This window comes from Colletotrichum orchidophilum, assembly GCF_001831195.1.
Source record: "Colletotrichum orchidophilum strain IMI 309357 chromosome Unknown Scaffold_108.1, whole genome shotgun sequence".
Lineage (NCBI taxonomy): Eukaryota > Fungi > Ascomycota > Sordariomycetes > Glomerellales > Glomerellaceae > Colletotrichum > Colletotrichum orchidophilum.
This window is the reverse complement of record NW_019173064.1, coordinates 24049-51356: the sequence shown is the minus strand read 5'-3', so window position 1 is coordinate 51356 and position 27308 is coordinate 24049. Positions and strand designations below refer to the sequence as shown.

At 54.7% G+C, this 27308-nt stretch overlaps 11 protein-coding genes across 11 annotated transcripts; 6 read left to right on the top strand and 5 right to left on the bottom strand.

Moving 5' to 3' along the window:
- Positions 1-620: 620 nt before the first annotated feature.
- Positions 621-2088, top strand: CORC01_10685 (meiotically up-regulated 65 protein; the record flags this gene model as incomplete). Its single annotated transcript, XM_022622312.1, has 2 exons — positions 621-981; positions 1040-2088. The coding sequence occupies 2 exons, from the start codon at positions 621-623 to the stop codon at positions 2086-2088; spliced, it is 1410 nt and encodes a 469-aa protein (XP_022471157.1).
- A 353-nt stretch (positions 2089-2441) lies between these two features.
- Positions 2442-5075, top strand: CORC01_10684 (uncharacterized protein; the record flags this gene model as incomplete). Its single annotated transcript, XM_022622311.1, has 1 exon — positions 2442-5075. The coding sequence occupies one exon, from the start codon at positions 2442-2444 to the stop codon at positions 5073-5075; it is 2634 nt and encodes an 877-aa protein (XP_022471156.1).
- Positions 5076-5859: 784 nt separating this feature from the next.
- Positions 5860-8013, bottom strand: CORC01_10683 (protein phosphatase 2C; the record flags this gene model as incomplete). Its single annotated transcript, XM_022622310.1, has 7 exons — positions 5860-6236; positions 6433-6693; positions 6749-6955; positions 7015-7099; positions 7169-7242; positions 7360-7669; positions 7978-8013. The coding sequence occupies 7 exons, from the start codon at positions 8011-8013 to the stop codon at positions 5860-5862; spliced, it is 1350 nt and encodes a 449-aa protein (XP_022471155.1).
- A 1003-nt stretch (positions 8014-9016) lies between these two features.
- Positions 9017-9169, bottom strand: CORC01_10682 (uncharacterized protein; the record flags this gene model as incomplete). The annotated part of the gene is made up of 1 exon (XM_022622309.1): positions 9017-9169. One exon carries the CDS (start codon positions 9167-9169, stop codon positions 9017-9019), a length of 153 nt encoding a protein of 50 aa, XP_022471154.1.
- A 1274-nt stretch (positions 9170-10443) lies between these two features.
- CORC01_10681 (polarity establishment/cellular polarization) lies at positions 10444-13278 on the bottom strand (the record flags this gene model as incomplete). Its single annotated transcript, XM_022622308.1, has 1 exon — positions 10444-13278. The coding sequence occupies one exon, from the start codon at positions 13276-13278 to the stop codon at positions 10444-10446; it is 2835 nt and encodes a 944-aa protein (XP_022471153.1).
- A 1169-nt stretch (positions 13279-14447) lies between these two features.
- CORC01_10680 (uncharacterized protein) lies at positions 14448-15658 on the top strand (the record flags this gene model as incomplete). The annotated part of the gene is made up of 3 exons (XM_022622307.1): positions 14448-14731; positions 14921-15088; positions 15343-15658. The coding sequence occupies 3 exons, from the start codon at positions 14448-14450 to the stop codon at positions 15656-15658; spliced, it is 768 nt and encodes a 255-aa protein (XP_022471152.1).
- Positions 15659-19193: 3535 nt separating this feature from the next.
- Positions 19194-19532, top strand: CORC01_10679 (uncharacterized protein; the record flags this gene model as incomplete). Its single annotated transcript, XM_022622306.1, has 2 exons — positions 19194-19362; positions 19423-19532. Coding segments are annotated over 2 exons (279 nt in total), but the record flags the coding sequence as incomplete, so codon positions are not given.
- A 147-nt stretch (positions 19533-19679) lies between these two features.
- On the top strand, positions 19680-20567 carry CORC01_10678 (allergen Asp F7; the record flags this gene model as incomplete). The annotated part of the gene is made up of 1 exon (XM_022622305.1): positions 19680-20567. One exon carries the CDS (start codon positions 19680-19682, stop codon positions 20565-20567), a length of 888 nt encoding a protein of 295 aa, XP_022471150.1.
- Positions 20568-22072: 1505 nt separating this feature from the next.
- Positions 22073-23846, bottom strand: CORC01_10677 (FAD dependent oxidoreductase; the record flags this gene model as incomplete). Its single annotated transcript, XM_022622304.1, has 2 exons — positions 22073-23362; positions 23580-23846. The coding sequence occupies 2 exons, from the start codon at positions 23844-23846 to the stop codon at positions 22073-22075; spliced, it is 1557 nt and encodes a 518-aa protein (XP_022471149.1).
- Positions 23847-24519: 673 nt separating this feature from the next.
- Positions 24520-25979, bottom strand: CORC01_10676 (domain found in IF2B/IF5; the record flags this gene model as incomplete). Its single annotated transcript, XM_022622303.1, has 5 exons — positions 24520-24665; positions 24728-24751; positions 24815-25459; positions 25517-25658; positions 25968-25979. 5 exons carry the CDS (start codon positions 25977-25979, stop codon positions 24520-24522), a joined length of 969 nt encoding a protein of 322 aa, XP_022471148.1.
- An 861-nt stretch (positions 25980-26840) lies between these two features.
- CORC01_10675 (uncharacterized protein) lies at positions 26841-27231 on the top strand (the record flags this gene model as incomplete). Its single annotated transcript, XM_022622302.1, has 2 exons — positions 26841-27069; positions 27128-27231. The coding sequence occupies 2 exons, from the start codon at positions 26841-26843 to the stop codon at positions 27229-27231; spliced, it is 333 nt and encodes a 110-aa protein (XP_022471147.1).
- Positions 27232-27308: the final 77 nt, after the last annotated feature.

Genomic DNA, 27308 nt, shown 5'->3' with positions numbered 1-27308 from the left:
GCCGGAGCTGAGTACCCGCGACACCCTCTCAGGCTCCTGGACTGGCTTGCCCATGAAATGCATGAGCCAACCCGTATTCAGCTTTTAGGTCTAGGCCTCCAGCCAACGCCAACACCTCCTGCTTTCCTTCATTGCTGCTGCATCGTGCTAGCCTTGTTCAGCGTCCTCCCTTTAGCCACTGCCAGCCGATGGTGGTCTAGCCCACGCTAGGTCCGAAGAAGACGTCCCAATTGACTGACCTGAATTCCTCGCTCGTCGGGCCATCAACTTCACAGCCTCACACCGGTTTTCTCCTTCCGCCGCCTCTTCTCCGTTCCCACCTTTCGACGGGACGCCCTTGGAAACTTCTTTAGGTTGAGTACCTGGGCTCGGCACAATGTCCAGGTAGCCCAGACTGCGCTTCTGTGTCCCATCATTCCAAGGCGAGAGCCGCCGTTTAACCCCCGAGAACGAAGCTAGAACACCTCCGGCCCAGGTTTCTAAGGTAGTCTTCCCCCACCATTATCACACCCCCTTTTGCCTCCAAGGGTGCTGTTTCGGTCTCACTCCGGCGTTGAGCCCCAGGGCGTCATCAACACGGAGACCTTCTGACACCGGGTGAGCGAAGTTGCGATACAGCGATGCCATCCTTTCGAAGCTCTCGTCGGGTCACCGGCTTGAAGGATGGTGATTATGACCACGAGATCAGCTTAGTCAACCACGATAACCGCGCTTCGCCGAGCACCGAGAGCCTTAGCAGACCTCCCCGCGCGTCGACTGGTTCACAATTACTCCGTGACGAGGATACGACTGGGGGTCATGATGCGGAACCGAACGCGGACCGCGGTATGGAACACAATGGCGACCAAGATGCGAGTACGTCTGGACGCTCAGTAGAGCCAGAACAAAGTCAGCAGTCGAAAGCTACCAGGCGCCAGAGCGTTCCGACTCTCGAGCCTCAAACTACGAGGGCCACCACAGCACCGTCTATTGAGGTTGAAGGTAAGAGACTGTCGTCTACAGTCTGTGGTGCAGGTTCTGATAACGCAAACCAAAACAGAGCCCACGCCACTGGAAGGCACCATGCCCGGTAGAAGCAGTAGTCAACCACGGAGGCCGACCACCGCGGAACGGGAAACGGCCATTGACGTGCTATGGGAGAACGAGCGAGGCTGTTTTGTTTGCCGCGTTGCCCTATTTTCTGGCAAGGCTTTGGGCAACCTCGACCCTTCGCCTTGGACAAACCAGTTTCACAAGACGAGTCCTACCACGACTAAGACAGCACAAGTGCCCGATCCATCTTGGGAGTGGGCGTGGCCTGAGTGGAGGATACATCGTGAAGAAGGTGTAGCCATGGACGAGTTCGGTTGGGAGTACTCGTTCATGTTCTCGAAGAGATACTCCTGGCATGGACCGAAATGGTGGAATTCCTTCGTCCGGAGGAGATGCTGGGTTCGCAAGCGTATCAAGAAGAAGCTGGAAGACATATCGGAGGATCCGCACATGCTGAACTCTGACTACTTCACCGTCACGCCTGCCAATCACAGCCGTTCCTCTAGTGTGTCGCGCAGCCGTCGAGGAAGCGTAAGCAAGGCGAGTGTACAGACGAGTGTGGCGGAGGAGAAGCAGGATATTGAAGACGTTTGGACGCTTATGGCCGTCCTTCGAGGCTCGCGCATCGACCGCGAAAAGATTGAGGCAGTTGAGAACTACCTAGTGCACGCCAAAGACAACCTCGAGCACTTACAAGAGGAAATGCACGATATTATGGGGATTTTTGTGTTCCAGGCATCGAGGAGACTACTGCTGAGTCACTTGACCCAGATTTATGATGAAGCGGTCGCTGCAGACGAAGAGAAGCACGAAGATGCAGACAAGGCAAAAGACAGAGAAGAAAGAAGGAAACACCTCGCAGCGGCGATCAAGCATGCCGACGAAGAGGTAAAACGGCTTTCGTATTGGAGCGATGTCAAGGGACTTGCAGAGAATGGCGAGGCCAAACACGCTGTTGCAGAAGATGAAGGGTGGAATAAGGGGTGGGAGGGCGTTGATCAGAGCGGTCCTGCGCAGCCCAATTCGGGTGCCCTGCCTGGTTCACCCAAGAAGTAACAAGTACGGGGAGGTAATCATTCTTTTCATGTATACCCGACTTCACATATACAAATCTGCTAGTCATCACCTGAGGTATCCGTACCATACTCTGGGATGAGGCCCTCGTGCTACTTTCACTGAACAGTGCCAATCGTAAACGGAATGTGTCGCTCACACTGTTATCGGCCGGCAGGGGTCGTCTCGAAGCTTTGGGGCCGACAGGACCGGGATCAATCGGCGCGAAGGGGAAATTTCTCCCAAGGTAACTGGCCCACGACTTCGCTCACTGCACGCACCCCGTTGACACTCATTCCCTCATTTCGAATGCAACAGATTGCGAGCCCGCATACAACATGGGCCAGTCATAGCCAATGTCCCTGGGAATCACGCTATCATCGAGAGCCCGATCTCACTGCGTCGGCTTCTCTGGGATCTCTCCGATTTCCAGGGCTTCTCAAAGATGGTCTCGGGTGCCTCCAGCCCAACTACCACTCTCTAGTCAATGGGTGCACGCAGCTGCCGATGCAGTCGAGCCCAAGTCGGTCGAGACTTCCACGCCACGGCATCGAATCGCAGATGAAGGAGCGGATCATGGCACCAGTGCGAAGGCTACAGGCGCACACTCGGCCTATGATGCCGCCGTGAGCCCTACCCTGGAAGGTCAGACAGTCGAAGATGGGGAAACCGAGACGCCATCGACAACCGAGAAAGCGATACTGAATTACGGTCCGTATGCGAAGCAGAAGAGACCACGCAAGCCTATAAAAAGCCGTTCATCTACAAGCGCGCCGAATAATTCCAGTCAGCCTCTCGAAGGTGTTCACGTAGCCTCTCTACTCAAAGATGCCCACGGACGCAATTTCAAACAACCGAAGAAGCTCAAGAGGGGTGTTGCCTTGGGACAACCAGACTCTATACTCGTTACGCCGGTCACACATTACCGACCTCTCCGCGAAACTTTATTGAGTGCCCAGCGATACAACCGGAGCGTAACCAGGCAAATCTGGCTCGAGGCCCTCCGAGAGATCAAACGTGAGCCGATCAGCAATTGGCGCGATACTTTGGACGTCCTTCGACTGCAGACCCGTCCTGTCGTAGGGCCCTGGCAGCGTAATGCACGCAAGATCACAGTCGGGGTTGAACTCGCACATACGCTGCTTCACGATGTCGACCATACTATCTGGGATCTCAACGAACAGACGAGATGTGAAATCGAATTGCGATGGCCAAAGGACACAGACGGGACTAATATCAGCGATGTGGGATATGTTCTTCTCTCGGGTGACGAAGAGGCTTTGGAACATGCGAGTAAAGAGATTTCCAGACTTGCCGCTCAAGCCGACAGCGCGATCAGTATCGAAGGAGCCATCGGCAGCTATTTCTCTACAACAAGCTGTGACAAGGCGACTGGAATAAGAGAGGAAGTTGTGTGGGAGAGCTCCCATAAAGAACAGCGTCCGGCATATAGAAAAGAGTACGTATACAGCCAGAGATACGAAGACATCCCGAGGCCGCGAGGATGGACGCCTGATACATTTCTGGCTTACATTACCGCCATCACAAACGCCAACATGCGTGCGCGTGTGAAGTCAAGACTCTACGGCTCGGGCACCGCCGCAGACAATGCGGCTATAAGCCTACTCCACGGCGCATTCGCAGATGAGTCTGCGAGACATGCGTGGTCGAGACGTGCACTCAAACAGGCGTTGCGTTTTCTTGAGCTGCGCGGCCATTCCTACCGCAACCACGCCCGGGACCTCTTCCGGAGCCAGCTAGATGCACCCTTTCCGATGGACACTGGCGTCTTCAACATCATGTTGGAAGGTTGTGTCAAGGTGAAGGACCTCCGCAACTTTGACGACGTAGTAAAGCAGATGGTTCGGCATGGTTGTCGGCCAAACGCTAAAACCTGGGCGTTACTTATGGATTTGATCGAGAGCAAGCAAGTTCGTCAGCATGTCATTCGAATCATGCACTCACTTGGCCTCCTTTTGGAACCCTCCGTCGTGCCACTCATCGCGAAGCAACTTGTTACAAACGACATGCACCAGCTGGAACAAGACTGGCCCGGTATTCGCGTGTTCCTTCAGAGCCTGACCGCCAAGTACGGCTCGAGCTGGGCCTCGAGGTCAGTCATGCACGTAATTATGAACGAACTCGGACGTATGGGCAACTTCGCCTCATGCTGCGATCTCTGGGACATCATGACCAAGTCCCGCGACACTTTCCCCACCACGCTCACGCTCAACACGATCCTCCACCATGCGTGTGCCCAACGCAATTTCGCACTTGCCACGGCCGCTTTACAGAGGGCTCATGAGCACTACATCTTGTTGGACGAGTCATCATATCACGCGCTCTTCTCGCTGGCCTTCCGGCTCAACAGGCCCAACGCCATGGGTCTCATTTGGCGTTACGCCTGCATAGCAGGCAAAACTAGCTGGCACATGCGCAGCCGCGTCACCGACCTGCTGGCCGGCGTCGATCCGCAACTCGCCATGAAACATCACGGCAAGTCGCACCCTGGGGAATACGCCTCGCCGTCCGCCCTGCCGACCTTCTTCGACGACAGCGTAATGCCGCCGCTGCAGACCAACGGCGCCCGGATCAGCACGCTAATGTACGATTTCTTCCAGAAGGAGAAGTGGTACCCCCTGGAGCCACTCCACGAGCTCCTCCACAAGGCTTGGGACGTCGACAGTGACATTATCAAAAAAGTCAAGCAAGCCAAGCAGCAGAGCCAGCAGCAACAACAACAGCAGCAGTCTTCACCCGCCCCGCTACCGCGCACCATCACTGTACCGGGTATCAAGATGTACCTCAAGGAGCCAGCAAAGCACCGCCCGAAGAGGTTTCGTTTGAAGTTGAAGATTACGCATCTCGCACCCACGGATGATTATCAGCCCTCGTCATCTGCTGAAAGAGACGACGACGACGACGACGACACAAGGAAGACGGAAGCAAGCACCCTCCCCCCACGGGAATCAGACTCAATCTCGGCCTAGAAAAGGCAGTCCGCACAACTATTGGACTTAAAATCAAACAACTCTGTACAACAAACCTCATCTCATAGGATAGCTAGGGACGCGGGAAAAGGAATAGCCATGGAATCTGCATCTTTGATATAATTGCAGTCAAAACGACTTGCTTTCTTACACTGGCCAACGTAATGTGAGCGTAAGGTACCGTATGTATTAGTCACAGCCGTATAGTCATAAGTAGGCGACAGGGTAACTGGGCAAATTCAGTAGTTACCTACACATTTCTTGCTGTAGCTACCTATGCTAGAGACATGGAAGTAGGGTTTTCCCAAGCAAACATGTTGAAAACGATGGCGTGCATACCTCAAAGGCCAGGTGAGAAAGACATACGTCTTCCCGATATGTGGTCAACAAGGCGGTTGCAAGATTGAAAAGGGTTGATTGGGTTATGCAAATGATCATAAGCGTGACAACTAGACATGCCCGCTCGCAGGGGCTACTAGCTACAGCACGCACAGATTGAGTCTTTGGACTCTATCAACGTGCGGCCAGCCCTCCCCGTGAGCCGCCGCGACTGCTGTCCATCTCCCTCCCTAATCACAACCCTGTTAACGGCCCCTGGACACCCAACATGATGAGGAAAACAACACGAGAAACATTCAGTCATCCATTCCAACCAAGCCATTTAAAAGTCTCTCGAGCCTTCTTAAAGTCATACGGATTCGTTGAGTCCGGTCTCTTCCAGGCCAACGTGCACGCCCACATCATTCATCAAGGTATAGACAGTCGGCATCACCAGCCGCTGAGCTCACTTCTCCTTGCTCTCAATCTTCTGCGACTCCGTAGACTCAAGGACTGCGGCTGCCGGCTTTGACTCTTCTGTGGTCTTGTCCGCCGCCTTGATCTCCTCCGTCTTGGGGGCTGACTTTTCCTCAGCTTCGCCATCCTTGCTTGTTGCCGAAGAGGCCTTGGACACCTGACTCTCAAGGTCCTTGTCTTCCTCTGCGTTGTCGAACATCTCCGTGTCGTCAGAGTCGGTCAAAACCTCAGTACCATCGCCAAGGAAGATGATGCGACCCTTGTAGCCACCAATGCCGAAAGGCTTTCCCTTGTTCTCCACATCTACGTCGTAGCCGCTGTCACTGTCGTCGAAGTTGTGGTGAACTCCAGGGCCGCGGAATTCAGCTAGTTGCAAGTGATGGATCAGCGCTCCTCCTTTGGAAAGAAATTATGGGACACAAAAACAAACAATGGCTACAGAAAGGGGGATAATGGTTGTATTAAGGGGATAGAGAGACACGTCTCATGACGGTGCGGACGGAGGTCGGCGCGCGCTCAACTCCTTAGGAAGATGTGGATTCGGACGTGGATTCAGTCGTACCGTATTCGGGAGGGGCGCAAGGTCCGTCTCCAGCAGCAACCCGCTTGGCAATCTCCTCATACCACTCTTCCTTGGTCTTGCCGCGCAGAAGGCCAATGATGCACATCGTCATGTTGTCGCAGCCAACACCTCCGGTCTCCGAGTTGGAGGCCAAGCAGTTGTCCATCATGTTCTCGCAGATCTTCTCCAGCTCCTGCTTAGCCGCAATGCCACGACGAACAAACTCGACAACCGCCTGAGAGGACTGGCAATCCCAGATACCTGAAGATCATGTCAGCCTATGCTTCTTTGTCTACCTCCGGCGCTTCCTGCTTACCGTCGCATGCGATGACCAAAAACTCATCGTCGTCGCTGATTTCGTGGGTCTCGACGTCAGGGAAGGCGGTGACGATCTGGGCCTCGGGCGAGAGCTCTGCGCTCTTCTTGAACTCGAAGTCACCAATGGCGCGGGAGAGAGCAAGATTGCCGTTAACACGGCCAAAGTCGACGAAGCCACCAGCGGCTGTGATGCGGGACTTCTCGGCTATACGGGGGATGCAAGTCAGCCTCAGGGAGTTGCCTTTGCCTTGACCTAGTACTCACCCTCGAGCTGGGGCTTGTGGTCCTGGGACAGGGGCTTAGCCCGTCCCTTGATACCAAGAACGCTTCTCGAGTCGCCGGCGTTTGCCTAGTCGCGGAAAAGTCGGTAAGTAATGCGAATACATCGCGCATTTAAAGCGGACGTAAGCAAACTCACAACATAGATCTTGTTGTCCGAGATCAGGCCAACGCAGGCAGTGCAGCCAGAAACCTCCTCCTCGTACTTGGGATCTGAGGTAACCGAGTATTAGCTCACGTATCCTGCGTAGGGGGCAACGAGTAGTGCAGTCCAAAGTCGTAGCATGACTTGGCCTCCAAAAGCTGCCGGAACCGAGGTCGAGGCGTTACCGTTGAGAATCGCCCGATCCGTTGCCAAAAAGCCATCCTTCAACGCTTGTTCGTAGTTGCCCTTCTTGAAGGTTTCCTGCTTCTTGATGATCTCGTGAATGTTCTCTCCAGCGAATAAGGCCACTTTATCGCCGCCATGTCCGTCAAAGACTCCAAAAAAGGAGAGTTTTGACTCGTGTTTCTTGGCTTCGTCGCTGCCGGGGGGAAGAAGGTCGAGGACGGTAATGTGAGCATCCTCCATGCTTATGCGCCAGCCCTGCATGGCAGAGACGCCGTAGAGGAGGCGCTCATCTTCGCCCTTGGCCGAGGACTATAATTATCAGGTGCGAGGTCAGTGGGTTGGATGAGGGTGAGTTTAAATGTAAGGATACGTCATCGGGTGGACATTGCTGCACCAAATATCCAAGCCACCTTGCTATATCGCCTGCCCGCGCGATATCACGGGTGTGAACGACCACGGCAAGCCGGGGTTTGGAGGGGACCCCGAGGCTGGCCGTGATCGAGAAAGAGGAGGGAGGGTAGAAAGGAAGCGGAATGGGTGGGAGGGCGTAATGATAGGCAGAGCAAGGCAACGCAGCGCGTCAAGAGAGGTGAGCGTGGCAGCAGATCATGACATACCTTCTCGACGACGGGCTCGGAGAGAGTTTGACCCATGGTGACGGATGCAATGAGTCGGCAGCACAGCTACCGGGGTTGATGGGATGTTTGGTCGGGTCAAATTGCGGTCGGAAGCGCAGGTCGGTATCGTAGCCAGAGGAGAGAAAATTTCAGAGCCAGTCGTGCGTGCGCAAGAAGGCTGAGGAAAAAAAAGAGGCGAGGTGAAGGGAAGGTGGTGCGGTAGCAAAAGGTTCTAGATCGCGCACACTCGACAGGAAGCGGGGTATCCGAATCGCAAGGGAAATGGCAGGGGATAGGCGTCGATCCCTGAGAGGCGTCGAGTCTGCTATCACAGGTAGAGAGGCTCGAGTTCGGGGAGGCGGAAAGCGAAGAAATTGAATGCGCGAAAAAGGCGGAGGAGAGAGGGAGAAAGAAGGAAGGGAAACAATGACCCGAACTCAATCGTAGCTCGGTGAGGGTGAGATTGTGAGTAGGAAAAGTTTTCTGTATTGGTGGTAGGCCGGGTCGCGTGTTGTTTGGTGAGTGGTGTGTGTATGGGAAGGTAGTGTGCGGTAGCGGTAGCGGTAGAGTTGCTGTGCGATACGGACTGGAAGGCGCAAACAACGCAGGACAGGACGGGACGGGACAGGACAACCCAGCTGCGGACACGCTGGGGCAAGAGTTGCTTGGACTGAGGTGACTCCAAGCCTGGCGGGGAGGAGGTACGTACTGCCGTCCACGACCACGACAATTCTACATACCTACCTCCTTACGGATACCTACTACGCACCCAAGTAGGGTAAGGGAAAGAGCCAGTCGTGCGTATCCGTTGGAAAGGCCAGTTGGCGACGGGGCTGTGAGGCGAGCTTGGGTACAGAGGCCACGCTAGGCACTTTGCTCTGCCAGTATTACTGCGTCTGGTTGGGTCTGCGTCTGCGTCTCCCTCGGCCTCCACTGCCTTGCACCAACAACAACCAAACGTGTACGAGGAAGTCGGTCACATTACCATGTCTCCTCAACTCAGTCCCTCTCACCAACAGGGTATCTGATCTACCTTGAGTTACCTTGGGCAGCTGTAAGAATGGGCACGTTCGCGAGGAAACGTTTCACCGAATGAACCAAGTTGACCCGAGGTTCCAACGAGCCTCACAACACTGATTTGACAAAGCAAACTGCATAGGTAGCCAATCCAAAGACCAACCAACAACAGCATCCGGCCGGAGCGTGTTTTTCACCTCTCATTCTCACTTGCATATTCGCCCCAGGCCTGGCAGCGGGCAGCCCAGCCAATGGCCAGGAGGCACATTAAGCCCTAGCAGAGGCGGCAAGTGCAAAATTCGTCGTTTTTCCCAATTCCGAGCTGTGAGAGACAAGCAAGGTTCGCGTGCCACGGATCCGATACGGAACGACCTGCTGGAAGGAGACGACTTTTTCTGCAGTTGCGTCATATCCGACGTTGTGAGCTTACCACAATCAACCTTTCGTGTCATACTACCTAGGTAGGCATGGGATTGAGTCTACCATTTACCTCTGTCAGTATCTCCATTAGGCTCTCGCCAAAGGTAGTCTGCCAAATTTGTAAAGTCCACCCCCTAACGAGTTTCTGCAAAGTTTGGAAATCTCCGTTGAAGCTCTCCGTGAGCACCTAAGGTAGTAAACCATGACCAAAACCGTCAAGTGGCACAGACTTTCATCACCGCGTTGAGTCAGGTCGAGTCAAAAGCCAACCAACCCACCTGCCATATCTAAGGCATTGCACGGTTCTCATGCAAGGGCCCCCTCTCCCGCCCCTCTCTACCTATCGTCAAAATAAGACGAATCCCATTTCCCCCTCCCCCTCATCGCCTTCTCTCTCACATTGTTGCCCCCCCCCCAGTTCCCTTCTTAGCCCAAGCGAAGCAGACATAAATGGGTGGGAAATGAGGTCCAAGCTCTCTTCCTGTCGCCTCGGGAAATCCGATCTATACTAGAACTATGGTCAACCTCAGAGAGCGCTTTCCCTAGAGTACTCATCCAATCTAAGGTCGAAGCACAGGGAAGCGCGGGGGGAAGGGGGGGATGCTGTGCTCCACTTCGAGCGACTTACTATGTAGCTAAGCCCGCCCATTTTGCTGAACATCTGCCAATTGGTGCCGCGGCACAAGGCCCTTTGTCAAGCCTTTTCCCGAAGCACAGAAATAATAGAAGAGAGAAAAAAGGGATCTGCCCTCTCAGACAAACTTTTGTGGCATCGCCAATTCAACATTACGGTCTGGGTATCCCTGGACAGGGTTGTGGGTGGTGGTTCATAACCATACCAAAAATTACTAGATCCTCATGTCTCCCCCATGTTCCATCATCGAAAATAAAAATAGAAAAATGGGACCAAACCAAGCAAAACACTTGAGCAAGCGACTTTGCTCGGACGGGTATAACAAAATCGCAAAGATGCTTCTCAACGAGAGACAAGTATATCGGGGGCGACGAGGGGCATCCTCGTCCCTTTTCTCACATGAACACACGGAAATCCTCACTACTGCTGTCCCGCCGACTCCGAGGACCCTTATTCCCCACTGTTCCGGCTTCCGTCACCCAGCCAGAGCCATCCGACTCGGGTCCCAACGAGTATTGCGCCAACCCTTTACCCTTGCCCAGCACTTCACTGCTTGCCCTCGACGATGCATAGCCGGGGCGGTTCCCAGAACCACGTCGCTGCATAAGAGAGTCTCCGTTCCAGCGTCCTGCCATGATGTTGGAGCTGGATGATGATTGGCGTGATAGAGGTGTTTGCTTGCTTACCCGGCTGTCCCTGTTCACCGGCCCGCTCGAGTCCTTCTTGATGATGCTGAGGGGTCGAGGAGACAGCGATGGTGTGTGCCTCATGAAAGGAGAGCTTCGAGTCAACTCCTCATAGGCGATGCCGAGCGAATCTCTCGGTGGTATAGTTTGCCAGTTCTCCGTCCCCCTGGCCGACTCCAGGGAATCAGAGTCGTCGCTATCCAAGATGTACCTGTTGCGCGACGGGACGACCGACCGGCCGCCGAAGAAGGGACTCGAATCGGATTTCCTGCTGATGGGCCGTGACACCGAACCGTGACGCGAATCCGGCCGTGAATCCTGCCGCACGAACCTACCCCTCCCAGATCCCGACCTAGAGCTGCGGAGACTGCTTTGTGACCCTAGGTCGCTCATGACAGGGAACGCTTTCCGTGGTCGTTGCGAGGGCGAGAACCTATTCCCGTTCGTGGGGTTCGATCCCAACGGCGTTGGCTGTTCCGGGATCGATGCCAGACTGTCGGAACCAGAAGCACCGGGTAGCATCTGAGACCTGTCGAGGGTCAACCTGGAAGGCTCTCCCCACGGGCTCGTATAAGCCAGGTCGGGTGTTGCTTGGATACTGCTCGTCTCCGCATTTATAGACGGAATGGTGACGTCCAGCACGCTCCGGAAAGAATCGTCCCGTTGGCCCTGGAGAAAGCCGGAGGACCCAGATAATACATCACTGGGCCCGTCGTAGGTGCTCGTCGATCCCTGCTGCGTGTGCTGGGGGTGGAACAGGACGCCCTCTGTAAGCCAAGATGAGGTGACGGACGGAGACCTTGGCGTTGGGCTTCTTTCTGATCCCCTCCAGAGATATGATGAGCGGTTGTTCGTGTTTGCCTGTGACATGCGAGAGCCGGTAATGGTCGAAAGCGTCCTTGACTGTCTCATCTTTTGTATAGCAGAGTTGAAGTACCCCCTGCTGCGCCGATTGTCTTCAGGCTTCTTCATATCCCCAACCGACGATCCATCTCTGCTATGAGTCCCTCCGTTCATAACGAAAGTGCCAGGGACTGGCTCCGATATGCTATTTTTGAGGTTTTCGTGGATCGATTCTCGTTGTTGCCTCCTTCTCCGACAACAGATTATCAGCAGAACTAGAATGGCGAGAAAGAGGAGCGGCAGTAGGATCGCAAGGGCGATGTAGCCAGCTTTTAGGCCTTGTTGCGGATCGCTTGTAGGTGCGGGATTCGTTGGCTTTGTAGAGGATGTGGGAGAATCCGTAGTGGTAGTAGCAGGCAAAGGTAGGACCTCCAAGTCTGCGGTCGCCGTCTCAGTCTCCTCTGAGCTTTTTGATGTCGCCTTGACGAGGACTGTAATATTCTCTGGGGACGTAGTCTTGGGCGGCATCCCTGATATGACCAAGCCGTCGACATTGACCCAATCTGCCGAGGTTTCGATACTTAAATCTATGTCTGAAGGTGTCCAGAGAAAAGGCTCCACGTCGAGTGAGAAGTTGTTTCCTGGCGTCGCTTCGATGCTCAAATTGGTGTCTCGAAAGATTCGCGTCACGAAGAATACCGACAGGACAATGTCAAGAGCATCGGAGTATACATCCCGGATAGTGAGCGTAGAGTTTGAAGATTTTGCATCGTCAGGGGGGTTGCCCTGGATCTCGAATGTACTATTATTGACCAAGAGCCAGCTTGGAAGTCCGGATACGCTGAGGCTCAGGTCGGCTGGCGTGGTGGCATTCCCATCCAGTTTGATACTGCCGGCTAGTGCTGTGTACGACACATTTGTCCCCCGCGTTGCATTGATCTCGATGGTGGGCGTGTCTGTTGTCAATCTATGGGCGCCGACGACGATAGAAAACACAACGGAAACCGCCGAGAATCCGACAATATCAGAACCAACGAGGCTGAAGTCGAATTTCTGGGGCGGCTGGACGAGAGACTCGAAAGGAGGCGTTTTCCCGCTGAATGTAAGGCTGCCGGCATCGAACTTAATCCACGAAGGTAGGGGGCTGCTATCCGCTGAAGTGGCGTAGTAGTTCAGTCCGTCCCCAACATAGGAGAACGTATCCTTGGCGAATGTGAAGGAGAAGTCGGACGCGGGATACGCCACGACGGCAGACGGCGATGATGTATCACCAAAGCTCTGGATTTGCTCTGAGAGCGGTATATTGAGCTTGGGTGTTGGTCTCCTCGTCACCACCAGAGTGGCCGTCATCGTCGCAGACCCAGAATCGTCCGTCGCAACAATATCCACCGGGATGCCCACCACTTCCCCAGCTGGAACATCTTTGTCCTTGGGCGTTCCAGAGAGACGGCCGGTGTTGGCATCGATCGATAGCCATGCCGGCGAGTTTAATAGGCTGTAGGATAGTCGAGACGGGGAAGAAAACGTCTGAGGTGAAAGAGTGTACGAAAATGGCTCGGATATCCTCGTCGCAGGTGGGAGCTGAGAGTTGAATGGGAAGTAAACGACTGGTACGGCTCCTGCAAGCGCAGCTAAACACAGGAACACGCACAGCATCACGTACGTTGCCATGACTGATGCGTTGTACGAAAGGAGCGGCATCTGCGAGCCAGAGGAGCGGAAAACAAAAACAAAATCAAGCAGAGAAGGGCATATCAGACAAAAGGTTATCTCATCGGAAACGAGAGAAGCTTAGGACATTGCCCGTAGAGGATATCCCCGGCGCGAATCTCGTGGTCCATGGCTCTCATTTTCTGGTGCTACTTATCTCCCTTCATGCCAGTGCTCGCGCCCTGAGAAGGGATTCGCGGGTGGGCGCGTCCTGCCCAAGCTGCCGCCCTTCCATGTGGTCAGTCAATGGAGGGTACTAACTACTTCACTCGAAGAAGCAATCGTTTCAGCGTGGCAAAGATTCACTTGTCATACTGGGAGTGTTAGAAGGCGACTAATTGAGTACTGCATTCCAGCGGCGGGTTGAAGCCCTTCAAGGGTGTGTTGAGGAAGGGTAGGCCCTGAGGCAGAGAGGGAGGCAGGATGAGACATGTCCACTCGGAACGTGCGCTTCGACGAGGTTCGGAATGCAATAGCTGTGTTTTGTGGGTTAGATCGAGAGTCGATTAAACGTCCGTTGGTTTATATTGAACGGAACATTCGTCAAGCTTATTCGGTCTCTTCCTTCACAGGAGGGGAAGATGGTGTAATTGGGAATACTTGGGATGAAGAGGTAAGGTAGGACAGGTGTGGTTCGTGGTGTATTAGGTAAGCACGAAATCGCACTACAGGTATCGGGGCTCGGGAGTCCGACGAATTCTCCTTCCGATTTACACCCGCAGCACAGTGAGGCTCAAATCGACCGTCGTTGGTAAATCAAATTGGAAAGAGCGGAGAGCGCAGGACCCTGAACAGGGTTGAAGCAAAAAGTGCGCAGAGAGGAAGGGGCAACCCCGCTTGAGGCAAAACGAACCTCCCCTTATCGGGAAGTCTAGATTGTCGTCGACCTCAGCCAAACGAATTTTGAAATAAAATAAAAATAAAATACCATCCAAAAAGGCCAGCAATACCGCTCTTCCGTGCCTAACTTACTCACGTTGCCTACATTACCTACCTTGTCTGCATCTAGCCTCCCGGATTTGCACCTTTTCGGACACTCACTGCCTGCCCAAGAGAAAAAAGCATCGCTGAGCCGCTTGTGTCACCGTGTCGTCAGTGAGCTCACTCTGGTTTATTTTCCGTGCGCTCCCTCAGCTGCTTCACACACAATAAATAGCATTATGCGGATTCTCAACAACCCCCTCATACCAGAGAAGATGGAGTCACCTGATCGCTCTCCCTCACCCCAATTTTCGCCCTTGGCCATCGGCGAGGACTTCACACCGCTCCCTACCTACAAAGCCGCTACCACGTCGGCCTATGACATGTCCGGCCTGCTGTCAACTCCCCTTCAACTCCACGAAGATCTCACCTCTGGATGCGGCGGTCAAACCTGGCCTGCAGGCATGGTGCTTACAAAACACATGCTGCGGTACCATCGGGAAAATCTGAAGGGCGCCAGAATGTTAGTCACTATGCCATATTTGCTGCATCGTCTGCAACTCTTCTTGTCCTCGGAGTCTGCCATGTTCTACCACTGATGCATACTATGCACCATGATATTGAACGTAGTCCATGCGCCGTCCTCCCAGAAGGAGACTGGGGATTCTATTTTGATGGACTGAGCTGACTCGGGGCTTTTCGGAGCCAACAGACTTGAGTTGGGCGCTGGCGGCGGGCTCGTGGGACTGGCTGTCGCCTTAGGTTGCGAACTGCAGGAAACGCTGTACCTCACGGACCAGGACGAGATGTTCGAGCTGATGGGACGGAACACCAAGTTGAATGGCCTCGAAGACAAAGTCAAGCCTATGATCCTGAACTGGTTAGTAATTCACCCCCAAGTTGCTCGATTCTAGCCGTGCGCATCCTTCCCCAGAGGTCCTGTCTGGGGAACTTGGACGCAAAGGGTGTAAAGGTGACTACGTGCACGGTAGCCTAGAGCACTTTGAGACCCTCGAGGACCTCGAACGGAATCACAACCAAGCGATCCACGTCTGAAGCTGTTCTTCTGCAGGAAGCTCGAATGGACTCGGGCTACCGTTCGGCTGATGTACGAATGACTGATGAATAGTACAGGGGCGGGCCGCTATCTCAAGAGGTTGTCGATTTCAAGCCCAACGTCATCCTGGCAGCCGATTGCGTCTATTTTGAGCCGGCCTTCCCACTGCTGTTGGAGACTCTGACGAACCTGTTAGCCTTGGAACCTGACGCGATTGTCTACTTCTGCTTCAAGAAGAGGAGACGCGCGGATATGCAATTTCTCAAAAAGGCACAAAAGGCGTTCCTGGTGACGGAAATTGTCGATGAAGACCGCCCTGTCTTCAGCAGAGAGGGTCTGTTCCTCTACACATTTGCAAGCAAGAAGCCGACTTTAAACGGCAACCGAAAGTGACAAGCTTTGACGTGACCTTCTATGGCAAAACATTCCCGAGAGTGGTGGGCAGCAAAAATCCTCGGCCATGGAGTCGTTAGGCACGCCCAAGCATGAGAGCTTTTTTTTTTCTCGATCCAAGAGATTCTTGCTGGACGATGGCACGTCTGCCAAAGCACTCGGGACAATGGGTCGGCACATATGTGGAGGAAGTCAGACAGAAAGCTCAAGTTGGCGCTTGGCGACGACGCGGATATCTCGGAAATCGTCACTATGGTGTCCAAGTGGCCCACCAAACGACACAAGGGTAGAAGAGCCGGGCGATGGCCAACTCAGCACTTGATCCTCTGGTAGCATGCCGGCCAGCAAAGACCAGCTTGCGGCTTTTCGAGTGGATAAACTTGAGCGACGGCGACTACCATGTATGTTCCGGAATTGCGTCAACAGCAACGACGAGCAGCAGGGAGCTCCATCCGTGTCGTCAGCGAGATGAGGAGTACGCTATCAATAACAATATAAAGCATTTCATCAATGCACCATTAATATCTGTAGTCCACACGCCATTTTGATCGACAGGAACGGTGGAGCCAATGGAGCGGGAGACAAAAACTATCCGAACTGAGAGGTTCGACGACTTGGCATAGGCCATCACCATACGCTATTATTACGTGACCTGTCCGAGAGCATGAAGGATGATGAGACACAACAGCTGCTGTGGCCGATGTTGATTTCTCATGTCAAGTATTGCAAGGTCGGCGTCCAGCTCGCCGGCGATGGGAGCGAAGGTGTGAGGGGTTTTCTTCCCACGTTGACCTCCTCCGGTCAGCTGCAGGCCTGCTGCAAGCCCTTAAAGGGTCCATCCAGTGAGCTTTCAGAACAGAAAATCTCTGCAGATTTGGCGCTCGTGCAACATGGTTCGACGTGTTAGAATATCCACCGACTACTGCAGGTTGGTTGGCAAGGCCGGAAGCGGCAGAATGGGTCAAAAGGGGTTTCACGAGAGGGAGAAGGAAAGGGAACCAACAGAAACCGCTCCCCGGCTCGCAAGAGTTCGCCCAGTGGTTCACTGATGTGGCACTGCCTGAGCTGGCTGATCGTCCGGGATCAGAGCCGGGCCAGGGGGTCAGACGGGCTATGAGGGTCGCGCTGAGAGGGGGGCTCGAGGCAACATCTAATTGTGATTGGCGCGTACCTTGCAGCTGCAAGGAACCCGTGCAGGCTGAGTTTGCTTAGGCGTCGCCTTGTTCCGTTCTATTGTTGCGTTGCATCGCTCCTGTCTGTTCGTTTCTCTCTACCATTTTCTTTACCCCTTCCGTCCTTCCCCTATTTCCTCAGGCATGAGCGAGCTGGATTCTCGAGCGTTCTACCACTTGCTCTATCCTCTTCTCTCAACCTGATGTTTCAACAATGGCCCTCGTTACTGGCCAGAATCTCAGAAACAATCCACTAATACGCTGCAGTGTGGTGCCAACCTACGCTCATGGGGGCAGCCGCGGCGTGGCAAGGTGACATCCTCAAGTTCTCGACAATTGTTTCTCAATGTTTCCATGAGCGTGCGGTCTGTTCAATGTTGCATCACAGCCAGTCGCCATGGCGCTGGCTCATCCGACTGAAAAGAAAAAGAAGAAGAAGAAGAAGAAGCACTGGAATATTTCCCGTCTTTCCAGCTCGGCAACGAGCCGTCCACATTCCAGCAACACGTCGCAGGCCTCCGCGCAGCACAGAGTACCCTGCCGAATGTGCGCAAAGATCGGCGGTTGACAAACAGATACCCGTCTTTGGCCCCCGGGAGCCAACGACTGATCGTCATTCTTTCACAGCCAGGATTCCTAAGGAGGGTGTTCAAATGGTGTTCGGACCCTGCTACTGCCTGCCCCCTGGGACTGTCGACTAGCGAAAAAAAGCTGGAGCCCTCTTCCCAGTTTCCGCGTGTTTTCAAGGAACAAGCACCTGTTCGACGGTTCGTCCAATCATGTAATGCCGGGGAAGGAAACAAGATGACAATGTGACAAGCGACAAGCAAGTTGAACAGAGAGATTTGAGTCCGTGGAGAAACGAAGCGAAAGGTTGGACGAGCGGGCAATAACAAGGACAAGGGGCGGAGTAACTGGGGGCAAGGAGGTGTGTACGAAACTACGAATAGTTGAGGCTTTTACCCTAGGCATCAGACGTCTGCCGCCACGAAACAGCAGAGCACGTCAGCTATCGGTAGGGTCCCCCAGACTGGCAGACACATGTGATGGATTCAAGACTTGGTTAGGTGATGCTTGCTGACTTGGCAAAACTTGACGACTTGGGCTATATTCTGCCCCCGAATTCCAGTATCCATGGCCTGCGCCTCGCTGCCCACCTCGTGTTTCCTAATATCCTTTCCACTTCCCGACAATCCAATGATAGTATGTACGCCGTATTTCTATACGACAATGGTTTCCTTCCAAGACGAGTCTCAACGTTGCTGGTTCAATGACTGGCCAGAACGAGTGAGGGCTTACGTTTCCTCGGCACCCAGTTCCGGTTGTCTGATGTCGGAGTAGTCTGCAGTAGTTCGCCCTGCTTGCCCTGACTAACGACTTGACTTCCAGACAATGACAGTTTTGGGGTCCTGGGGGTTAGGCGAACGGCCAGCAAACATGGGAATGGTGGATCGATCGAGCCTTGCTGGAGGGTCAAGATGGGCCACGCCCGAATCAAACAGTCGAGTCCATCCCCGCCAGAAATGGCCCGAAGCACGTATTTTTTTTTCTTGCGCGGATTGTTTCTTGGCGGACCGGTGCCAACGATACAGCGAGTAGGTAGGCCAAGAGGCTGCGCTAACGCATCCAACGGGCTATTCTCGCACCCCCTTGGACCGTTCAAGTTAGGATGCTTCTTCTGTCTTGGTACGTTCTTTTTTCGGACGTCCAGCGGTGCCAGCCCAGGGCAGGCAGGCTAGCAACAGTTGCCGTCGACCAGTGACGACTGACGACTCGGACGGAGAACGCAGAGAAACTACCTGGGCCAGGGGAATGGGTACCATGTGTAGGAACGGGCCACCAGTACGGAGTACCACAGGGTTCTTCCTTTGCATCCTGGGCTGGTCCATCTTGGTGACTGGCCCTCCTGGCCTTCTTCCACGCCATCAGTGGAGGACTGCAGTCATCCCCCCACTTTTGCTCTTTCTTCCCTCTCGGGGCTTTTGCGACTTCTGTAGGACGCTACCCGTCCCTATGGTGCGGCCTGGACAGCGCTTCCATGCTCTCTAAGGTAAGGTACCGATGGCACCGTCAGCACCTCACTCGTCACCTGGTTGGGCGAGGTGGTGCCAGCACTAGCATGGACCTGCAGGCCTCCTCCACCCCGCACACCCCCTAAGCCCTGCTTTCCGCGCCCCCTTCCCACCTCGGGCTCGCCCAGTCTCGCCAGTCCCGGAGTGGTTCACCTGTGCCTGGTTGCTCTCCAGCGTCGTGTTTGTGTCTGCCCGTCGTCTGGTGCAGTTTTGCCTGGCATACAAATCCCGGCCGACCTCCGCCACCAGCTCGTGCAGCATTTTTTGATCTTTCCTTCTTTCCTCTTCCCTTCATCCAACAACGCTCCCTCTTGTTCGACCAAACCCATTCATTCATTTTCTTGGACCCTTGAGCAGTGCTCGACCAACTATCAGTCCTACCAATTCATTCCTTCAAAGAAGACTGTTTCGAGGCTCATCCAAACTACCAACCAACGGATTCATCCCGTCTTGTCGCACAGAGAGTTCAGGGAACTCCCTTTTCATCCAAACTCTACAGAAACAGCCTGCCAACAAACATCAAGTGCATCAAGCACATACCAAGACCTGCTCCGAGCTCCCATCGACAACCTTGAACCCAACCAGGCTTCCCACGCTGTAGCAAGCACAATCCCTGATCGAGAGGCTTAGCCCACTACATTCATTTTCGCTTCCAACTCCACCTTGACGGAAAGGACGATCACCACTATACTGCGTATCAAGAGGCCGTATAAGTCTCTTGAATACCACAACCCAAAATCACTTCGACTATAAATCCACAGACTTCAACAAGCCAATATGAAGACCGCCGCCTTCTTCTGCGCCGTACTAGCTACCACTGCCATTGCCCAGCCCCATCAGCATGGAAGCAAACGCCGCCATGTCCACGGCAAGCACCAGAAGCGCGCTCTCGTCACCGAATGGGTTACCGAGATCGCCTACGTGACCGAATGGGTTGACTCAACCGCCACCGTCTGGGTTGATCCCGATGTCTCGTCTACCAGCTCTGCGCTTCCTACCACTTCCGTGCCCGCCCGGTTTTTCGAGCCCGCCAACCAGCCGTCTTACACCACCTTGTCAACCTCCACGAAGCCTTCGGCCGTTGCTTCCCCCGTCAATGAGATCCAGGAGCAGGCGCCCGCCCCCGCGCCTACCCCTTCCACGTCTACGCCCGCCCCTGCTCCCCAGACCCCGACTCCCGAGCCCGTCCCGACTTCAACCTCTCTCTACGTTGCTCCCCCGCCCGCTCCCCCGCCGGCTTCTTCATCGTCCACTACTCCCGCGCCCGCTCCTCAGCCTACTACACCCAGCCAGGCCGCACCCTCGAGCACTTCCGCTGCTTCTGGCGGCTCCGGTGGTGGCTCCGGCGGCACCTCGTACACCGGTGACCTGACTTACTACACTGTTGGTCTTGGCGCCTGTGGCGAGGACGACAGCGGCAAAGACAACTCCGAAAACATCGTTGCCGTCTCTTACTTGGTCATGGGTTCCCAGTCCAACGGTAACCCGTATTGCGGAAAGAAGGTCCAGATCAGCGCTAATGGCAAGACCACCACCGCCACTGTCCGTGATAAGTGCATGGGCTGCCAGGCAGATGCCATTGATGTCAGCGAAAAGGCTTTCCTCGACATTTTTGACAGCCTCGGTGTTGGTCGCGGAACAGTCGAGTGGAAATTCCTTGACTAAGCGGCGCAAGGGTACCCGCGCTCTTGCTCCAGCCTCAAAGGCCGTCCGGGGTGTTCTTAGAGTGCTTCATCGCCTATGGCCATGTCGCTTCCCAGTGGAGGTGCCGCATCGATCACCCATCATGGCATTTTTTCAAGACGGCCATTTTTCACTCGATTCTCACTACCGAAACTGGTTATATCTACCTGAAACCCCCTCTTCCATGGGGACGGCGCCTGGTTCACAGTACGGGACTGGATTGGATAACAACAGGACAACGAACAAAACTGCGGTTTTGATGACATGATGACGAATATCTCTATACCCGTGGATGCGTATCCTATTCTTCTCGGGTCCATCATGGGCGGATGCATTTGGTGTTCTGTTTTTATGGATATGCATGTCCAACGGTCAGCTTCTAAACCTAAATTTCAATGTATATATCTATTAGGGGTATCGCTACCATGTGTCACTCCCGAATGGGCTACTTGGACCAAAGCGGTTTCCAGAACCAAGATGAATTAAAATGAAAAACCCCGACATTGGAACTCGATCCACTCCGTACACACCCACCATTGAACTTTCTTGGATAATCGGTCGCGTGACTGACCTCTGCAATGTCTTGACATTCTCTGTGTCTAAGAATCCTCCAAAGTTTCCTTAAACGCAATGGGACTGGTGAAAATGCCACTACGCAAAGAGGGGCAAACAGCCTCCCACTGGTTCGCAAAATGACAAAGTCGACATTCCAACGGCCTGCTCAGGTGACGCTGAAAGAAAAAAAGCAATTCAGCCCAGCCCGACAGAGAGATTCTGCATTGCATCTGTTACCGTGGCTGCATGAGTCATCACGCCGGTGTCAAATTACGCCGCCGGTTGTCAGACTCCCTGTATCATCAGCAAACAGCCAAAGAAGTACCCAAAGAGACCTAAACGTAATCCAGATTAAATTGAAGACATGGAGAGGGAGAGAGCTGTAGTATTTTTTGTTTGTATTCTAGAAAACAATTCTCCTCCTTGACGTGAAAAGGGCAATTTTCTCCAAGGGGGCTCATAAAAACCGGCGGGCCTTTTTTTGTATACCCCTGCGTGGCCTTCTGGATTCTGGAGTTTGCGGAGGCGTGTCTTGGATTGGAATCTGTTTGTGTATGTCTCGCCCCGCAACGATCCGGATCGCCCTGGGCCAGTCCAGCGAGCCGGCCGTCTAACATTCCTCGTTTCGTTTTGCCCCTCGCCCCTCGGAGCGCCTCTCTGGAGTCCCTGGGTGAGGCTTGTTCCACGAAGCGCAAGACAGTCTCACCTCTGTCTACCGCATTCTGCCTTCCCCCGATTTCTCGGTTTGCTGAGGGAGTATTCCACGGTTGAGTGATTGTTCGTTGGACTGGCAGGTGAAAACTGGATGGTCTCATCATCGATCCAAAATGGGGCGCGGACTCTGGCCCGCAGTGGCAGTGAGTTTGGCTAGTAAGGGTTGCGGGCAGTAAGAAAAACAAAGTCTTCGAAAACCATCGTCCATCGTTGACAATCTACAACAAAAACATATCCAAATCGTCCATCTCCTTGATGGAAGGCAGAGCCCTCGCCTTCTCGGCCCTCTCCTCACTGACCAAGAACTCGGTCGGAGGCTCTTCGTCGTCGTCCCCGCCGCCGCCTCCGGCTATCATCATGCCCGCCACCGCCCGCCCGCACAGCGCGGCCTGCGGCATTCCATGACCGGTATACCCGGCACAGACCCACAATCCTTCCCCGCCGCCGAGGACGGAGCCCGGGGGTACTTGTCCGACCCACGGCCGTCCGTCGCGCGAGAAGGCCATGATGCCCGTCCATTCGTGACTCGCCTCTAGTTCCTTCTTGCTGCTAGTGCTGTTGCCACCGCGTCCTTCATCTTGCATTCGCCCCGTCCCCGTCTCCATTCCCGGCCCCACTGCAGCGGCAAGGTCGAGATTCCTCGCCCCCGCTTGCCTCAGATACGAAGCGACAACAGGATCAATCTCGTCATCATCCGAGATTCCCACCCCGCGCAACGTACCCCGCGCCCGCCCGCCGCCCAGTATCATCTCTAAACCCGGTCCGGGCCGCTGGATGAGGTAGTCGTCCTGGTTCGGCTCGCCCCGTGCGGCGTCGGAGCTCGCCATGAAGACGTAGGCCGTACCGAGCTCGGGGCGCGGGCGGGGAGGTAAGAGGGCCGCGACTTGCCCGCGGACAGGGACGATCAGGTCCGCAAAGCGAGGGAGGAGGCGCGAGGTGTAGGCGTTGGAGGCGAGGAGGACTTGGGCTGTGGCGATTTGGCCGCGTGGCGTGTGGAGGATCCATGACGCTGCGTCTGACGATGTGGCGGGGGGCAGGTGTTGGAGGCGGGTTACTGGTGTGCAAGTCTGGATGTTGAAGCTGCTGCTGCTACTGCTGCTACCTTTCTTGTTGCCCGACGACGACTCGGGCTCGGCCGCACCCTCGACCCCGAACCTCCGCAGCAGGTCCTCAAAGATCCACGCGACAAGCTTATACGGCCACACACTCGCCGCCTTCTCCTGCACGACGGCGCCCATGGCGTCTGGGATTCGTAGTTGTCTCAGCTCGTCCGCGTCGGTGACGAGGCGCGCGAGACCGGCGAATCGGGGCGGTAGCGCGGCGATCTGGTTCCGGGCGGCGTCGACGAGGTCTGGCGTCAGGAGGGCGTGGACGCCGTGGAGGGAGACCCAGTCGCAGGGGATGGAGTTTGCGGCGACCAGGTCGCGGAGATGGGCGTAGTTTGCGAGCTCAAAGGAGGCGATGGCGGTGTTTGGATTGTAGGATACCGGTTGGCAGTGGCCGCCGTTCTAAGGGATGTTAGTTTGGCTACGATTTGAGTTTGGTGGTTGAGAGTTTTGGCATGCTGATGTAGATTCGGTATGAGTGAGTGAATGAGTGAGATGATGGTATGAAACGGCGTTCCCATAATGAGCCCGCCCCTTCTCAAAACCCCGCCATCCGACGAAGAAGCTCCAGAAAAGAGCACAAACGAAGTAATAGTAACCCAGAGACCAGAAGACTCACCCTTCCAGTAGCACCCCAGCAAACCTCCCTCGCCTCGAGCAGAACAACCCTTTTGCCTTCCCCACCAGCCTGCCGCTCTAGCAGCTCCTTGGCGGCGAATGCGCCCGTGATGCCGCTGCCGACGACGACGACGTCTGCGGTCGGCGGCAGGTCCTTTGTGGTCCTGTGGCCGAGGAGCGTCTTGGAGGGCTGGCGGTGCCAGTACGACGCCGTGCTCTTCGCCGAGGGCAGGTCGGCCTGGCCCGGTTGGAGGGTTGCGCCAGTCATTGCTGCGGTTGAGGCGTTGGGATGCTCGGTTTCTTATCGGGTTGAGGGTTTGATAAGCCTCCTGAAACTGTGATGGACCTTTAATGGGTGATCTGAATAGATTTACACAGGATTGTCAACTCCAATTCGACACTAGTTGTTACGACATGCGTCTGTTCAGATTGATGCTTTGGTAACGTTGTTCGCGTGGACGGTTAGTCATGTGTTTGGGTGGTGGTTGATCATCTGTCGCCGCACATGTGAGGTCGGTCGGCCTCGACCCTCCAGCCCTTGCACACCTCCGACCACCGCACGGAAAGCCGAAAAGCGGCATTATCAACACACGCCCGCGGCTTGCGTCACTGCTGTAGAGATCCACAGATTGCTGACGACTTCAGATACGCGTTTTCAAAGCATGCTAGGGGCACAACTGTCATCAAATGATTTGACATTACTGCCCGATTACCATACCAATTTTTAAGGGTGGAAACGCCAATTTTCTCTATTTTGCCATCAATCCATTGGCCACCCGGGACGTCACGGCCATGAATGCCGCATCGCACACTGCCTGGGCCAGAGAAGGTCATATCTACAAGACAAGAGTACGCTAAAGGACGTAAATAGCGTAGAAGAAACACCTCTCCAACTCTTTTCTCGTTTCTGGTCCGTAGGGTCGTCATTGGTTCCTCGTCGTTTAACCCTGCATCTTTCTTCTCTTTCCGATCTGGGCGGAGAAACCGGTCTTGATGGCGGTGACGGAACGTCTCGAACCGCAGGAGTTGCACGTAATAAAGTACAGACGGTTCTCTCCCTTGGACAGCTCGGTATCGGCGGATTTGCCTGGGTTGAATGTCAGTGACTGCAGCGATATGCGATGATGGGGTGTTTGTTCGTAAGCTTACAGGTCTTGCAGGTGACGTACTCGACTGTAGGGGGAAGGACTTTGGTCAGCGACTACGCGGCTTATAACGTCAGGGGCCAAGACTCACTGATGTACTTGCGCAGCACGTTCTCGAGCTGCTTCTGCTGGAAACGACCCTTGATAACAAGGCGTCTGCTGCCGTCGACGGAACCACTGGTACCCAACTCGGAGAAGAGGTAGGCCGTGACGTGCTCCTCGGTTCTCTTCATGCGCTTGCAAATCTCGGCAATGTTGGCAAAGATGGTCTTCTTGTTGCCTTCGCGCATGCACTGCGGCGGCGGGATCTTGTAGCTCTTGGAGCCGCTGAGGGCGTGGTCGGGGTTCTTCTGGGACAGTTGATGGAAGAAGCGGTTTAGTAGCAGACTGTAGCTGAGGGCCTTGGTCTCGTCATGCTGCCAGATGCCGGTGCCTTGGTCCATGTCGCCATCGTCGACGGCACCCTCGGCCTCGGCACCTTCCTCCTTGCCCTCGAGCTGAAGTGCCTTGAGCTTTGCGGCAAACTCGTCCTCCTCGCCCTCCTCGGCGGCCTTAGGCTTCTTCTTCTTTTTCTTCATCGTCAGGTCCAAACCACCGTCCTCGCCAGCGGCGGCCTCCTCGGCGGCGTCACCACCTTCCTTGGGGACCTTCTTCTTCTTCTTTTTCTTCATCGAAAGGTCGAGACCGCCATCTTCAGCAGCATCGGGGATAGGGACCGTCGCATCTTCGGCTCCAGCTTGAGAATTGGCATCAGCATGTAAGGCTTCAAGGGCTGCGGTAAGCGGCGGCGTACGGGGCGTGTGCGACTGGGCTGTCTCCTTGGATTCCTCGGTGGCGTTGACCATCGTGACTGAGCCGTCGGCGTCGACGACTACTTGCTCGTCTGTAAAGGCAACGGATTTGCGCTGTTTGCGTTCGGGGACGGGGGTTGAATCCTGTTGGGGGGAGGCACCTATGTTAGAAAACGATATTCAATGATGGTTATTTTTTTTTTCCCGTTTGAGGAATTGAGAAAAAAAAAAACTGGACCAGTAGAGAAGGGGGGAGGGGGTCGAACTACGGCCGGGTGATGATGTTTGGCAGCTCAGACGGTTTGACAGAGGTTGAGTCACGGAAAATGTTCTATTCAACTCGTGTCTGGTTCCGGTTCGCAGTGGGGTAATTAAGCATGGGATTGGTGGAGGGGCCCGTGGGTGGTGGTGCTCAGAAGTGCGCGAGAGGGAGGGCTAGCAACGGGAACTTACTTCGACATCCATGATTGCGGCCTGTGTCTCACTGGACCGAGTCTCGGTTAGGTATCCTGGGCGCGCCTGGCTGGGTGAGGTGAATTCCTCGGGCTCTGGTCCACTGTGCGGTCGAACAAGTCTACTGTCGGCGCGAGATGGTGCAGAAATCCAAGCGACCGGTCTGGGAATTGGCGGAAGAAGCTGTCTGGTCCGTCTGAAATGGTTCGGTAATGCGATTTTGTGAGAGCAGAGATGAGATTTGGCTGCTGCAGTTGGGGGATTTTCTTGAGGGGGTGTGACGTGAGGGTGGTGGAAGCCCAGGTGCTCAGGCAGGCGACCGTCTTGCCCAGTGTAAGGTAGTGCTGCGCGAGCAGCAGGTGAGAGGGGGGCTCCAACTCTGACTCAGTGGTGAGATGCATCACGTGACTGGGAATCTCTCCGTCTCTGCCTGTTGCCATCCGTTCCCTGCTCCTCGCTCTCCAACGTCAGCGGGACCCATCAAAATGAGGTATCTAGAGCCAATCAAAATCGAGGCTTCCAACGTCTACGATTGGCCGTCCCAGCTGCCGTTTCTAGTTGGGGAAACGGGGGAGCTTCAGGCGTTCCGACCTCCGCTGCTGGCCCATCGGGGCAAGCTGGATTGGCATTGACCATTGGAGAGGCATCGCGGATCTTGGTTCAAACCCCCGCGAACGCTCATCTGGTAGATCGTCTTGTATCTCCACGGCTGCAACATTTGAAAGAACGCGTAAAAAGGGCACATACTGTCTTTCCGAGCAGCAACGCGCCGACCGAGCTCGACACTCCCTTCCCCCGATTCGTCAAAGGCACCTATAACTCAAGAGCCGAGCTGCCGACGACCAAGGGCCGACGACGCCTACCTTCTCTAACATGATGGCATCCACCGACTCCTTCATCCTGCACGACGACGTCTCCCCTTCCTCTGATAACGACGAAATCGACTCCCTGCCTTCAATATCCAGTAGTATTCTGGACTCTGAGGACGAATCAGACGCCCAGGAGGAATGGGAGCGGAGTCTGGAGCAGGTCCAGCTTCTCTTGACCATGGTCATCGTACCCTTTGCTGGCAAATACTTTGGTCGCAAGTTTGCATACTGGAGTAAGGCTTCTAGTCCCCAAACCTTTCCATGTACAGTTGCTGACGCAGTACACCGCAGGTTGGTCACGATACATGGAATGGATGCATAACGTCGAGGTGCGGTGGACGAACAAGGGCGCCTTCAAAGCCGCCGGCGTAGCGGAGGCAGCAGCAACATTATAGGAAGCTCATCTGGGGCTCATGGGCTCTTGGTAAAACGAGACTTTGGGCATTCTACTACCAAGCCTGCAACATCCTGC